General features: G+C 62.4%; 1 protein-coding gene across 4 annotated transcripts in view; it reads right to left on the reverse strand.

The window, feature by feature from the left end:
• Positions 1–217: 217 nt before the first annotated feature.
• Positions 218–14842, reverse strand: part of DYM (dymeclin) — a 292576-nt gene continuing 277951 nt past the window's right edge. For all 4 annotated transcript variants that reach the window (XM_004616126.2, XM_055127709.1, XM_055127710.1 and 1 more), the window contains one exon: positions 218–577. In XM_004616126.2, the coding sequence (XP_004616183.2) occupies positions 428–577 (150 nt within the window). In that variant the 3' untranslated portion in view covers positions 218–427. The remainder of the gene's footprint in view (positions 578–14842) is intronic.

Below are 14842 nucleotides of genomic sequence, written 5' to 3' on the forward strand. Positions count from 1 at the left end.
CCCCCAGCCCCCCTGCACCCCGTTGCCTGCTTCTCGTGCCGATCGATTAGTGTTGACGGAGTAGCACAAACTCGCCACAGATCGGAGTGGAAAAAAAAAAAACCCTCTAGCATGCAAAAGCCACGGCGAAAGGGCCGGTGGGGCGTGACACGCCCAGGGCCGGGTTGTCCGAAGGGCCCGAGCAGGGCGGGCTGGCGGGGAAGGAGGCCGCGTGGGGAACGGTGAGTTTTCACATTTATTCCTGTGCGCACCCCCCCCGCCCCGCGCGCCACACTCCGGGCCGAGTGGCTACCGCCCACGGGCACCGCGGCCGGGGACCCGCTCACACGCGTGCGGGGCGCGGTGCCTGGGGCCCGCTCTTTCGGCAGCGGTCCGGGAGTGATCTGGGAGAGGAGACATCTGCGTGGCCCGAGGGCGCCCGGCCCGCCTAGTCAGCGTCCATGGTGAAGAGCTGGACGTCCTGCGGGTTCCAGTAGAGGCCCACGGCCGAGTGGTACACCAGCGACCACACGTAGGGGATGAAGAACTCCTCGGGCTGCTCCTCCTCCACGTACTTGAACTTCAGCTCCGGGAACTTCTGCAAGGGAAGCGAGGCCGCGTGAGACCCGCCCGAGGCCCGGAGCTGGGGGGCAGCCCCCCTCCCCTCCCCCCGCCCTGGGAGCCCTGAGGGCTGCCGGCACAGGCCCCGACGGGCGGGCGGGGAGGGGGGAGAGGGTGGCGTCTGCTGCCGCCTAGCTGTCTGTCTGAGCTCTGTCTGTCTGTCTGTCCCCAGCCTGCCCAGGGCGCCAGCGCTGCTCCCCTCCTCCATGGGGACTGCAGGGGACAGTCTCAGCTCACAGGCGGGGAGGCCTGGCAGTGCCTCGAGGCCTCTCCTTGGCTGTGTCTAGCACTGGGGCTAGTTCCCTGGTGCTGCCCCGAAGCCTGCGGGGGTCTACGGGCAGCGCCAGGGCGGGGACAGGCCTCCAGTGCTGGGCCCTGGCCAGGCAGGACGGTCCGGCTCGGGCCAGGCGGTCCCGTGGCTCCCTGGCTCCCGTCCGCAGGCCAGGCAGGATGGAGGAAGCGCCGGGCCGAGGAGGGGGAAAAGGGGGCCTGACGGGGTGGGCGCGGAGAGGGAGGTACCGGGGCTCCCCGGATCCCGCAGCCGCTGGAGGGTCTGCGGGAGACTAGAGGGGTTGGCTCCGCCGTAGACGGAAACTCAGGGTGGGGGTCGGGGCAAACGGGCCTGGACCACAGCGATGCCAGCCGGGCGGGTTACAGGCTGGGGATGCAGAGAGCACGCGCGTGCGGGCACACACGCAGACACGCATGCACACGCAGACACGCGAGCACACGGGCACATGCGCGCACTGAGTCGAAAACCAGGCTGACAAGGGACCCCACGGTGGGCAGGCCGCTTGCCTCGCACACGGCAGAGCAGGTTCAACCCCCGGCACCCCAGACAGTACCCGGAGTCTGGAGTGGTCCCTGAGCACAGAGCCAGGCGTGGCCCCCCCGCCCCGCCTCCAAGAGGGACAGTGACATCATAGCAGCCCCACCAGGGCCTGTTGCTGATGTGGTGGCTCGGCCCTGGGTGGGTCTGGGGCCGAGAGGAGCGAAGTGCAGGCGGGTGGGGGGGCGGGGGGGGCAGGGTGTCACCGTCTGGCCGGAGCAGGACTGGCACAAGAGCCAGGAGAGCATGGGGGGCTGGAGGAGGGGGTGGGGGCGTTTATAACAGGTTGGATCCCCCCCGCCCTTCCTGCCCACGGCCTCTCAGTTCCCAGGCTCTGGGCAGCGCCACCCCAGAGAAGCACGTCCTGCTGGACACGCCGGTGACCTTCCTCAGCTCAGGGCTGGGCAGGGTGGGGCGGGGCTGGGGGCAGCCCCCGGGGGGAGGGGAGCGCCAGCCAATCCTTCCGGAAGACTCCGTCTAACCAGGTCACAGATACCCGGGCCCGAGCCCCCCAGCGGGCTGGCACCAGGTGGAGCTGCCCTCCTGCTTGGGGAGAAGTCGGCGAGACTCAGCTGGAAGGAGGGGCAAGGCGGGGAGGGCCCTCGGCTGGCGTTTATCAGTGAAACCGGGTCCGAATCCCTGGCACCACGTGCGGTTTCCTGAGCCCCGCCAGGAGTGACCCCTGAGTGCAGAGCCAGGAGTGAGCCCCGAGCACTGCCGGGGGTGCCCGTAAGACCAACAGGTCAGAGCACCCTCAGGGGGGCACAGGCAGATGTGGGGACGGTGCCCCTCCCTCCCGCCCCAGGTGACGTCAGAGTGTCTCGGCGTCTCTCAGCAGCTGGACTCCTCCAGCCCCAGAGTAAACTATCTGCAAGTGACAGGCGGGCAGGGGAGCAAACGGGGCGGGTGGCTGCGGAGAGGACCCAGAGGGCGGCAGCACCTGGCTCGATCCCTGCAGCTGACGAGCCTGGGTCCCCGAGCATCTCCGGGTGTGGCCCCAGAACTAAGCCAAATCCGATCACTGTGCAGGGTGTACCCACCCCCATGGCACTGCCTCGCTGGCACGCCAGCGACACACGGGACCCACCGCGCCCGCACCGCATCGGGGAGACCGCTGCCTCTGTTCTCCGAGAGCACACGAGCTGCTGGACAGGTGCCCAGGCCACTGCCGGGAGAGCACAGCGGGGAGGGCGCTTGCCTTGCACGCGGCCAACCCGAGTTCGATCCCCAGCATCCCATAGGGTCCCCTGAGCACCGCCAGGAGCAATTCCTAAGCACAGAGCCAGGAGTAACCCCTGAGCACCTCCGGGTGTGGCCCATAACGCCAAATAAACAAATAAATAAATAAATAAATAAGACCTTAGGAATTCGAGGAAAAGAAAAGTGTTTTCTGTGTGGCTTGGGGCTGCTCCCGGTGAAACATGCACGCACACACAGACCTCTTCTGAATAAACGACAGGGAAGATGGCATTAATTTTGACCTGTAGTTTCCTTCCTTCCTTCCTTCCTTCCTTCCTTCCTTCCTTCCTTCCTTCCTTCCTTCCTTCCTTCCTTCCTTCCTTCCTTCCTTCCCTCCCTCCCTCCCTCCCTCCCTCCCTCCCTCCTTCCCTCTTTCCCTCCCTCCCTTCCTCCCTCTTCTCACAAGAGCTAGGATGCTTTTTCTTTTTATTTATTTTGGCCCCATATTAATGGAAGCTCACCCGAGAACCAGGGTGGATCAAAGTCGCCCCTTCCCTCCTGTGCCACGTTCTAAGAGGGTCCCCAGGGCCCAGCGACCCCTCCCTGCCCGTGACCTTCTCCATCACAGGCTTGGTGGGACACCTGGGCGGGCCGGGCCCCTCTTCTCTCTGGGAGCTGGAAATGGAGTCAAGCCACAGCACATGGCACCCACCAACCCTCCCGGGGCCGCGTCACAGCGGGCGGGAGGGGGTGACGGGCCTGGGCACTCTCCCCGCAAGGGCGGCGTCGCTAATCGCACCAGACCCCCGTGCTGGGGCAGAGTCTGTACTGCCCGGGGCCTGAGGCCTGCGTGGACAAGGACCTGCCTCGGGGGCAGGAGCCCGAGGAGGAGCCACGGGGCCCGGGGAGGCCCAGCTGCAGGACCTTAGCACGGCCCACACCCCGAGACTACGGCAGCCCCCCTCGGGCCCACGGGGAAGTGGGGGGCCGCCCCACCGACGGTTTATCATCTCAGGCCGCATGGCTACAATGCGGCTAGAAAGATCAATCCCAAACTACGCGGGCCCGGGGGAGAGGGAGCCGGGCGGGGAGGGCGGGGGGGGGCAGGCACACCCCAGGGGCCTGGCCAGGGGGCGGGCTTTCGCTCTGCTGGGGGCCGCCTCGTCCGTGGCAGTGGGTGTCTCACTTTCTGTCACTAGGTACTGTCCCCTGCTGCCCCGGGAAGCTCCGTCAGGAGGAGCCAAGCTTCCCTTCTGGCCGAAGGTCCCCGTGGGCCGGGGAGGGGCCGGGCCCTGGGGCCAGCAGGCATCCAGCAGGCAGAGCTTTCATGGGGGCCACACCCTGGGATGCTCAGGGGTTCCTCCTGAGTCTGCACTCAGAGTCGCTCCTGGGCATGCTCGGGGGGCCATATGGGGTGCTGGGACTCGAACCAGGGCCGGCCATGTGCAAGGCAAACACCCTACCCGCTGTGCTATCATTCCAGCCACCCCCCCTTCCCATCTAGGTGTTTGACTTTTGGCTTGCTCCATGCCCGCAGTGCTCAGGGCTCGCTCCTGGCTCTGTGCTCAGGGCTCACTCCTGCTAGGCTCGGGGGACCCTGTGAGGGAGCCGGGGATCGAACCCTGTCTGGGTGTGTGGAAGGCAGAGTCTTGGCCCCTGTCCTGTCTCCGCAGCCTCGGCAGCATGAACCCTTGGAGGCAGGGGCCGGGCTGCGCGGGCCAGCTCCGGGGGCCACAAGTCCTGGCCGGCTGCCCCGTGGCCAGAATGTGCCCCACCCCACGCAAAGGGCGCACCCCCCCCCCCAGCCCCGTCTCCCTGCACGCAACGCACAGCCCCGCAGCCGGGGGGCGCTGGTGTCCCCCAGCACCCCAGCTGGGCAGGCTGGGGACACGCACTCGCTCCCGTCCGAGCTGTGAGTGGCAGCACAGAGGGCTGGTCTAGACACCGGGGCCCGGGGCGGGCGCGGCACTGCCCCCAGGGCTGGTCACCTGCTGGACCCTGGCCTCTCGGGAGGCTGGGCCGGACTGTGGCGCAAACAGCGCGGGGGGCCAGGGAGCCGTGCCATGCTGTCTCCTGGGCAGGCTCAGAGTCCGAGGGAAAGGGGCAGCCCCAGGGCCGCCTCCCCAGATCACCGCCCGGAAAGCGCGGGAGGCGTCTGCGGCTGACGCAGGGAGAGGCCCCGCCGGCACCTCCACGACACGCCCGGGGCCGGAGAGGAAAGGAGTCCGGTGTTTCACAACACGGGCCCCGACTGTTCCAAGTTTACATATTTCACCACAGAAAGATACACCGCTTATCTCTTAACGCGCTTCCAGGGACTGGCCGTGGATAACTCGATTTGCCACATGCCGCAAGCGTGAAAATTCAATAAGGCTGGAATTTGCCTTGAAAATATTCACGAGACATCTTACAGGCCATTTCTGAGAGAGAGCCTGAATCTGAATCGTCAACATGCTGCAATTCAAGATACAAGATAAGGAAGCACTGGAATAACGAAAAAACATTCTTTTTTGGGTTAATACTTGAGGTAGATTTTGGGGCATCCGAACATAGGTTTAAAAAAATAACTTACAAAACTTAGGGGGCTGGACTGATAGTAGAGTGGGCAGGGCGGCTGGGGCGCTGGCCTGGCACGGAGCTGACTCGGGGATCCCCAGCACCCCGTAAGTCCCCCGCGCTCTGCCTCGAGTGACCCCTGAGTGCAGAGCCAGGAGTCGGCCCCGAGCACCTCCAGGTGTGGCCCCCAAACAAGACCAAAATCTTGACCGTTAGAAGAATAGAGTAAGGTAAGAGAGTCAGCTGAAACCAGTGAGATTCTCTGGGGAGAGAATGGCCGTACGCACGGCACGGTCAGCTTCTGAGCTCGGGGCTTCTCCAGCGTGGCCCTGTGGACAGAGGCGGCAGCAGGGGGACAGGACGTGGCGCTGACCGGAGACGGTCACTGGCGTGGCTCTTCCCTGGCTTCCCCCGGGGAGCACACAAACCCCCTCCTGAGGAGGGGTGTCCGCAGGTAAGACTTCTCCCACCTCGGCGGGGGCCCAGTGGTCACTCACAAGCTCACGGCCACCCACTCACTCACGGTCCAGGCCAGACATTCGTGACGGGCCCCACAGGCCAGCCTGCCCGAGTGAGGAGGAGCCTGAGTCCCACTTCTGAGACAGCCGCATGAGAGGAAACGAGTCCGAGACAGTGCGGCGTGTGAGTTCCTGAGGGTCGCACACGGAGTAAGGATGCCAGCGAGGGGCCGTGGGGACAGGACAGCAGGGAGGGCACTTGCCTTGTGCGTGGGCAAGCAGGGTTCGATCCCAGGCGCCCCTGCTGGCCCCCCGGCCCTGCCAGGACCCGAGTGCTGGGCCAGGAGGAAGCCCTGGCAGGGCAAAGCAAGACAAGACAAAGCCAGAAGAGGAACTGGGCAGGGGGAGAGTCGGGAGGGTCTGTCCTCACGCCCAGCCCGAGCAGGTCCCGCCTTACAGGGCTGAGCTCACAGAATCCCCCGGGCGCCCCCTGCTTTGGCCGTCACCTCTGCCCGCTCGCAGCCGCTTGGCTCCCAGGGCCGAGGGCCTTCCCGCCGTGCCAGGGAGCCCCTCTCCCCTCCTGGGGGGCTGGCGCCGCCGCTCCTGCGCTTCCAGGGGGCCCTGCCCGCCCGCCCACCTGCAGGCTCCTGTGTGTGGTACCCACGCGGGGCTGCAGACGGCGGACGTGGCCGAGTGGACTGTTGGGCAGGTGGGCGCCAGGGTGCCAGGGCGGCGCAGGAGAGAGGCCCTGAGAGCGGGCGGGGAGCCGGGGGTCCTCGGCAGGGGCCTGGGGTCAGAGAGCAGTGGTCGGGTGTGGCAATGGAACAGTCGCAAAGGCGGGGCGCCGGTGTGGATGATGAGGAGAGCTGGTTGGGGTGCAAGGAAGCCCCCAACACCACCGCCCGGTGGCACGTGCCATGCCCGGAGCTGGAGCATGTGGCCAGTGAGCACTGTGGCTGGAGCCTCGGTCCCCCGGGGGAGCACACATGCTGAGTCCCATGACCAAACCTGGTCACGGGGGAGAGACGATGACAAGGAAAAGGGAAGGAAAGAGGGAGGGGGAAACAGCCGCTCATGTTCTGCGGCTCCCGAGGGCAGCCAGGGCCACGGCGCCTCCACAGGGAGCCCACCAGGCACGCAGGGGGCCCGGAGACGGCAGGGGGCTGCCCTGCCGGGAGTGCGACGGACCTCAGTTCAGACCCTGGCTCCGTGCAGGGTGCCCCAGACCCTGCCAGGGGTGAGCCGGGAGCAGGCCCTGAGCCAGGCCTGAGCGCCCACCCCCCTCCTCCCCCCAGGAGCTCCCCGAGCATGCACCGAGGGGGCCTGTGGTCAGAGCGGGCCGGGGAAGGGGGCGAAGGGAGTAGTCACCGCCAACAGGAAGTGGAGATCAAGAAAGGCTGCCGGGAGGCGGCAGTCCAGGGTGGACCGTAGACACCAGACAGGAGCAGGGCAGGTGGGAGGGGAGGAGGGACGCGTGGGCAGCGGGAGGGCAGAGGCCAAGGTGGGGGGCGGGAGAGCACAGGGGTGCCCCGGGCGCGTGGGGCTGGAGGGCGAGGCAGGTGGAAGGAAGCCGGGAAGGCAGGTCCTGGGGCAGGGGCCCCTGCCGGGCGACCAGGGGTCCCGGGCCTGAGGGTGAGGGTGGCCCTGGGGAGGGAGGCGAGGTGACCAGAGGCCCATCAGGACCCGGAAGCGACAGCTCCAGAGAAAGGCCGAGAGCCTCCTTGGGCGGACGGTCGGGTTTCATCCGCTCGGCCCGTGACCTCTGTTAGCTTCGGTTTCCCACCGAAACAAAGGGGCAGACAAGCACAATTCCGCTTCCATCCTCTGTCTGGCTCCACTCTCACCGCCTTTATCTCTGCGATAGGGCCGGCCTCCGGGAGCGGCCTCCGCGGGCCTCCCCAGGCCTTTGTGTGCCGCGGGGGCCCAGACAAATCCCGGCTGAGCGCCGGCAGCCCAGAGGAAGCGCCCGGCACAGACGGAGCCCAGCTGTCTGGGAAGCGCTGGGCTCGGCACGGCCCAGAAGGTCCCGGGAGGGGCCGGGAGCGGCTGGGAGAGGCCGGCGGGGGCGCCAGCACCATTTCGGGGGGGGGGGGTGAGGCTCCCCTCAGCCCGCCCCCTGCGCATCAGCCTGCTGGACAGGATGGAGCGGGCACGGGGTCCAGGGCTGGACACTGGGTGGGGGTCAAGGCCACGTGCCTGCGTCCAGCTCCGGTGCAGGACCTGCTGGCCCTGGCGTCTGGGCGGCCGCGGCCCGAGTCTGGGGTCACTCGGCCTGCCCTCGCCCTGCAGTAACGGGAGTCCAGCCCCAAACTGCCCGCTGCGCGTCTGCGAGGAACCAGTGCCCACGCACGGCTCCAGAGAAGGGGTCACTGTGGGAATCAGGACCGTGGGGCTCAGGCCTTCACCGGGCCTGCTGTGTGCTCAGTCCCCCCGCCCTTGGGGGGAGGGGAGCTGCGGCAGGCAGAGTCCCCCCCACCCCCACCCCCACCCCCGCCCCCCGAAACAGCACCCACTGTCGGCCCGGATTCTGCCCCCCGGCCTCCCATTCAGGTCTGGGCACCAGGGCGGGGACAGAGCGGGGGCAGGAAGGAGGCAATGGCCACCGCCTCGAGACGTCACAGTTCCAAGCAGGAGCTCTCGGTCTCTGGAATGTTCCGCCACCTGCAGCTTTCGCTCCTCTCCCGTATCCCCAGGCACGAGGTGGTGGAGCTGGACCCGGGCCGACTCAGGACCCTCTGCTCTGCTGCCACAGGGGCCCGGGCCGGGGGGCTCAGAACAAGAGCGAATTCCCCCCACCCGCCATGCAAGTGTCTGGGACTACGGGCCCGGGCGGGAGGCGAGGAAGGGCGGGGGGGGGTGGTGGAGACGCCCCGAAGCACGGAGCACATGACCGGGGCCCACGAGGTGCCCGGCCCACAGTCACCGGGAGCTGAACTCCCGTGCGAGCGAGCACACTTGGAGGGCTGAAGAAATCCGTGAGTGGGACACGCTGTCCGGGCCACCGGGCCGAGCGTGACTCAGGGCCAGGGCTGGCGCAGGGGACAAGACAACACTAGTGAGAAGTGCTCGGAGAGCAAGTAAAAGATGCCCTGCAGGGTGTGTGACACACGCGCGTGCGCGCGCACACACACACCCACACACACACACACCCCTGCATGCACACACCGGGAGTGGGCAGCGACACTAGTGAGAAGTGCTCGGAGAGCAAGTAAAAGATGCCCTGCAGGGTGTGTGACACACGCGCGCGTGCACACACACACACACACACACACACACCGGGAGTGGGCAGCCTTGCTCTTTTAAAGCTAAAGTTACTCCCGTCCTTGTTGCAGGCGGGTGTCCGTCATCATTCCCATGTCTAAACTGCTCCCTTCCTGCCCAAAGTCCCCCCTTAATTTAGAGGTGGGGATGCCAGGGGAGTGGACCAAGGTGCCCACGCAGCCACGGCTGGTGCTCCACAGGGGCCAGGCTCTGCATGTGGCGGGCACCCCAAACACTGCCAGGAGTGAGTCCTGAGCCTCTTGGCACTGCGGGTGCGCGCGTGCACGTGTGTATGTGTGTGTGTGAACCTTGAAGGCAAGGTTGCATTCATGACACCCAGGCTCTATCCCCAGCACCAAATAAATGAAAATGGGATATTTCATAAACCCATTCACTGGTGAATAAAAATGAACCCCAGGACTTCAGTGATTCTAGCTACTTCTTATTTGGTTTTCCCTCCAGTCATTCTGCACTTAGGAAGGAAACACCTTGAAAATAAAGGTGCAGAAACGATGATCTGGGGCCAGAGAGACAGTGCAGCAGGTGGGGCATTTGCCGTGCATGCAGTTGGCCTGGGTGGGTTCCATCCCTGGCAGGCCACATGGTCCCCCGAGCACCACCAGGAGTGAGCCCTGAGAGCCACTGGGCGTAGCCCCCAAACCACCCCGGCGCCCCGCAAAGAACCTGTTACCGGAAACACAGTTGTAAGAGCAGACACACATTTGCGAGGCGCTCCCCCTCAGAAACTGTTACTTCTTCATTCCTCAAGAATCGGTTCCTAGCGGGACCTTCACTGCTGCCTCAGGCGCACGCTCTCACTCTTCAGAGCTAGCCTGTCTGACCGCGTCCCAGCTGAGCGTTAAAATGAACACAAAACTCCCCAGACCCCCCAGGGCACGAGTCTCCTCTGCCCGGCTCTGGAGAGAGCTGGCACTGGGTTCGAAACTGCCAGCAAGAGTGCATTAAGTTGCATGGATGAATCTTCCAAATCACCGTGCCCCAAATGAACATTTTTATTCCCTCTCAGATTTCCGCATCTGTAATCCCATGCTCAAAATTGTAGTTTTTTTTTTCCTTTTCAAAGAAATCTGCCACCTGGGTGCTTATTCTGTATATGTCTAGTATTAATGTGCTTTCTTCCTCGGTCTTGCTGTGGACCCTTACACACAGAAGCACGAAACCGAAGGGCTGCTAAGCTATAAAAATTTCACTTTCTCATACCTTTTATGTACTAAGTCATTTAGCTATTTGTGAAGTCACTGAACTGTTTGTGGTATAGAAGAAAATATTTTGCTATTTTTGCTCAACTGTTTAAGTATATTGAAAGTCACTTGCTTTGCTAAATGGTTAGGTCAGAGAAGTCAGCAGTACAGGCTGCCGGGGCTGGAGCATGGAGCAGCGGGACCCTCTCGGGTTCAACCCTCCGAGCCCACCAGGAGTGATTCCTGAGTGCAGGGCCAGGAATGACCCCTAAGCACCACCTGGTGTGACCCCAAAACAAAAATAAAGCAAAAAAAAACAACAACATACAAATAGTCTGGATGTGCTCACAGACAAATCCCGAGCTTTGGCCAGGGACGCTCTGCCCAGCACATCAGACGGGAGCAGCCACAGAAGGGCTTTTATTTTGGGTTTTACTTTATTACTATTATTATTATTATTATTTACTGGAGTGAGAGCACAGCGCGTAGGGCGTTTGCCTTGCATGCAGCTGACCCGGGTTCGATTCCTCCACCCCTGTTGGAGAGCCCGGCAAGTTACCGAGAGTATCCGCCTGCACGGCAGAGCCTGGCAAGCTACCCGTGGCGTATTCAATATGCCAAAAAACAGTAACAACAAGTCTCACAATGGAGACGTTAGTGGTGCCCGCTTGAGCAAATCGATGAACAATGGCCGACAGTGCTACAGTGCTATTATTATGATTATTATTTTTGCAGTGGTGTGGACTGAACCCACGTCTCATCCATGCATGGCACGTGCCCTGCTGCTGACCCACATCGCTAGTATTTCACATAAACACGTATGAGTCTATATGGATACGTATTTCCGTAGATATGTATACACACCACACCCAGCAGGGCTGCTCCCGGCCCAGTGCTCAGGGGCTAGTCACAAAGGCACGTGTAGGACCATGCAGCGGGATCAAGTCTGGGGCTCCCCGGATTCAGAGCAGGGACGGGATCGATTTCCTCCCGCCCAGTGCTGCAGAGCGGCTAGCCCCGCTGACCCGAGTCCACGCCTTCGGCACCACCCCCTCCAGCCCAGGCCTTCACAGCTTTTTCCAAAAAGGTGAACATTTTCATGGAACTCGGGATCCCTGAGCATTAGGGATAGGCACAGAAATCAAACACTGATAATCATTAAAAAAAAAAAAAAAAAGAGAGAGAGACTGGAGTGATAGCACAGCAGGTAGGGCTGACCCGGGTTCGATTCCCAGCATCCCGTATGGTCCCCCAAGCACCGCCAGAAGTAATTCCTGAGTGCAGAGCCAGGAGTAACCCCTGTGCATCGCTGGGTGTGACCCAAAAAAGCAAAACAAACCCCCCCCAAGCCCCCCAAAAACACCAACCAACCAACCAACCACCTTGCATCTGGAAACAGATTTGTAAGATTTGCGTGGTCTCCACCTGGGGTCAGGACCCGCAGTCTACACGCATCCAGCTCTGTAGTTCAGACCCGTAGAACCTTTTCTTTTTTAATTAAAAAAAATTTTTTTTCCTTTTTGGGCCACACCTGGAGGTGCTCAGGGGTTACTCCTGGCACTGCACTCAGGAATCAGCCCTGGCGGTGCTCAGGGGATCATATGGGATGCTGGGAATCGAACCCGGGTTGGCCACGTGCAAGGCAAATGCCCTACCTGCTGTACTATCACTCCAGCCACCCCCCTTTGCATTTCTTTTTGTAACAAAAAAGTAACTACAAATTTGCCATCACCACCAACCATTTTATTTGTTTTAGGGCCACACATGGCAGTGCTTAGCGGTCATACCTGGTGCTGGGCTGGAGGCTCACTCCCCAGTGCTCAGGAGGCCGTGTGGTGCCTCCTGCATGCAAAGCCCGTGCTTGGGTGAGGTCATTTATTTCGCGTCACACCCAGCGATGCACAGGGGTCACTCCTGGCTCTGCACTCAGGAATCACCCCTGGTGGTGCTCAGGGGACCATATGGGATGCTGGGGATCAAACCCGGTCGGCCGCGTGCAACACCCTACGTGCTGTGCTATCACTCCAGCCCCTCACAACCGGTTTTAAATGCACAGTGATGGGGATATTCCCGCGGCGGTGTCACTGATCCCCAGAACCTTTTCATCCCGCAGGAGGAAATTCCTAACTCATTCACCACCTCCCTTTCCCCTCGCTCCGGCCCCTGACCACGCCCGTTCTGCCCCCGTGCCTCAGTGTGGGAGGCCCCACATGAATGGAATCATTTGTCTTTTTATGACCAGCTTGCTTCACCTTGCCAAGTGACCTCGAGGCCCATCCAAGTTGTAGCGTGTGAGAGAACTTCCTTCCTTTTTAAGGCCTAATAATACTCTCCTGGATGGGGGCCACATTGTGTTTATCCACTTGTCCACCTCAGAGCCACTGGCTGACTTCTGCGGGTGTGCAAACATCTCTCGGGACCTCGCTTTCAATCCTGGGGGAGCATCGATGCCACCCACAGTGAGCTGGGGTTATGATTTCTCCACATGCTCACTAACAATTGCCACTATTATTTAAAAAAAATTATTTTTAATTAAAAATTTTTTGGTTTGGGGGCCGGAGTGATAGCACAGCGGGTAGGGTACTTGCCTTGCATGCGGTCGACCTGGGTTCGATCCCCGGCATCCCATATGGTCTCCCAAGCACTGCCAGGAGTAATTCCTGAGTGCAAAGCCAGGAGTAACCCCTGAGCATTGCTGGGTGTGACCCAAAAAGCAAAAAAAAAATTTTTTTTTTGGTTTGTTTTGGGGCCACACCCGTTGGTGGTCAGGGCTGACTTCTGGCTGGAGTCACTGCTGGTGGTGCTCGGAGCACTATCTGAAGTGCCAGGGGTCGAACCCGGGTTGGCTGCCTGCAAGTCAAACACCCTATCCCTGGTACTTTCTCTCCAACTGCTGGTATTGCTATTTTTTAAACAGTAGCATTTATTCTTGGCATGCTTTTAACTAAAAAAAAAAAATTAAAAAGATTTCTAGTACCTAAAACAAAACCCAAAAACCACCCAACTAGCCACTGAAGACAAACAATACGAAACTAAATAGACAGGGCTTTAACAATTATGATCAGTGCCACAGTCGACTAAAACAACTACAAAATAAAATATTTAGCTCGCCCCCTCTCCAGCCTGCAAGCCACATGCTCCAGCCCTTGAGCCTTCTCCCCGCCGCCCTGCTGGCGGGCGTGACGCGGTGGGCTGCTGCGTCCCCCTTGGCCCCGGCCCCCGTGCTCGCAGCTGCGTGTACTGCCTCTACGACGGGGCCCTGCCCGCCTCAGAGTCACGGGACGGTGCGGCTCGCGCCCTGCCGCTCCCAGGCCCCGCTTAGCACGGAGTCCGGGCGGTTTGTGCGGGCTGTGGTCACTCGTCTTCACTGCTACCCAGTCCCCTCTGGTCTGAGCACACCAGCGGGCTAACTGGACGCTGATGAGACAAAGGGCATTCTTTATTCCTGGGGCCCCGCCCAGGGGTGGCCGACGGCTCTTCGTGGTGGGTCCATGCTGGAGAGCGAAGCCCGGCCGCCCTGCATGCAGCGCCGGAGCTCTGCCCACTGGGCCTCTCGGCACACGGGCCTGCTCTCGGCATGGCCACCGAAGGGCGGGAGACGCTCTCCTCTCCAGTGCTCCGAGTGCAGCGCTAGGGGCCGGGGCAGCCGTCCAGTAGGGAGGGGGACTGCCTCACACACCGCCGGCATCCCGGGGGCTGGGCCCGGCCAGGGGTGGCTCCTGCGTGCAGACCCAGAGTGACCTCTGAGCGTCCCTGGGGGTGGCCCCAAACTAACAAACAAAGCAAGCATTAGCTTACAGCCAAGTCAAACACACTCTATCGTGAAAAACAACTAAACCGTACACTTACAGTGTACACGCACCTACAGCTTCCAATTCCCCTTCTGCCTGCCCCCTTTTGGGAGACTCAACAGGCAGTGCTCAGGTCTGAGCTCAGCAGTGACCCTGGCGGACGTGAGGGACAGTATGCCGCGGCGGGGATCGAGTCTGCGGTGCTCGTCACCTGGACAGGCGGCCAGCAGGAGAGGCTCTGAATGGGCGCGGGCGGCCACTGGCCCCAGGGACCTGGGGGCGGAGAGATGGGACAGCGGGGGCACGTATGGAGCATGCCCCGGAGGGTCCCCTGAGCCTTGCCAGGCGTGATCCCTGAGCACAGAGCCAGGAGGAAGCCCTGCGCACCGCCAGGGGGGACCCCCAACTAAGACAAAATGAAATGAATCAGGGACCCGGCCCGCTGCTGCCCTGACCTGCTCATGCTCAGCGGCTCTTCTCCGAACCCGTCTCTCGCTCTCCCTCCTCTCGCCACCCGGCTTCCCGCAGGCCTGGCTCCCCCAGGAGCCCCAGGACTTAGCGGGGAGGAGCGGCCCAGGGAGCTGCAGTCCTGGGAGAGAAAGGAGGCACCGGCGCCCTCGGCTTCTGGCCCACCCCGGCAGCGGGGCGGTGAGGCGGGAGGCGAGAGGGGAAGGAGAGCGGGGAAGCGGTCAGGCGAGGGCTCGGCTCTCCGGCCTCCCCTCCGCGGTGGGACCCACTGTCCGCCTCCTGCACGCTCGTGACGCGGGGACAGTTGATAGTCGATTCCAGCGGTCCATGAACGGCATCCACGGGTCTTTCCTCGAACACACACACACACACACACACACACACACACACACACACACACACACACACACACACACACACACACACACACACACACACACAATCCTGGAATCTAGCAGAGGAGGGGGGAGCCAAACCACCCCCCTGGACCCCGTAACC

The sequence above is a fragment of the Sorex araneus genome, chromosome 2 (assembly GCF_027595985.1).
Source record: "Sorex araneus isolate mSorAra2 chromosome 2, mSorAra2.pri, whole genome shotgun sequence".
Taxonomy (NCBI): Eukaryota; Metazoa; Chordata; class Mammalia; order Eulipotyphla; family Soricidae; genus Sorex; species Sorex araneus.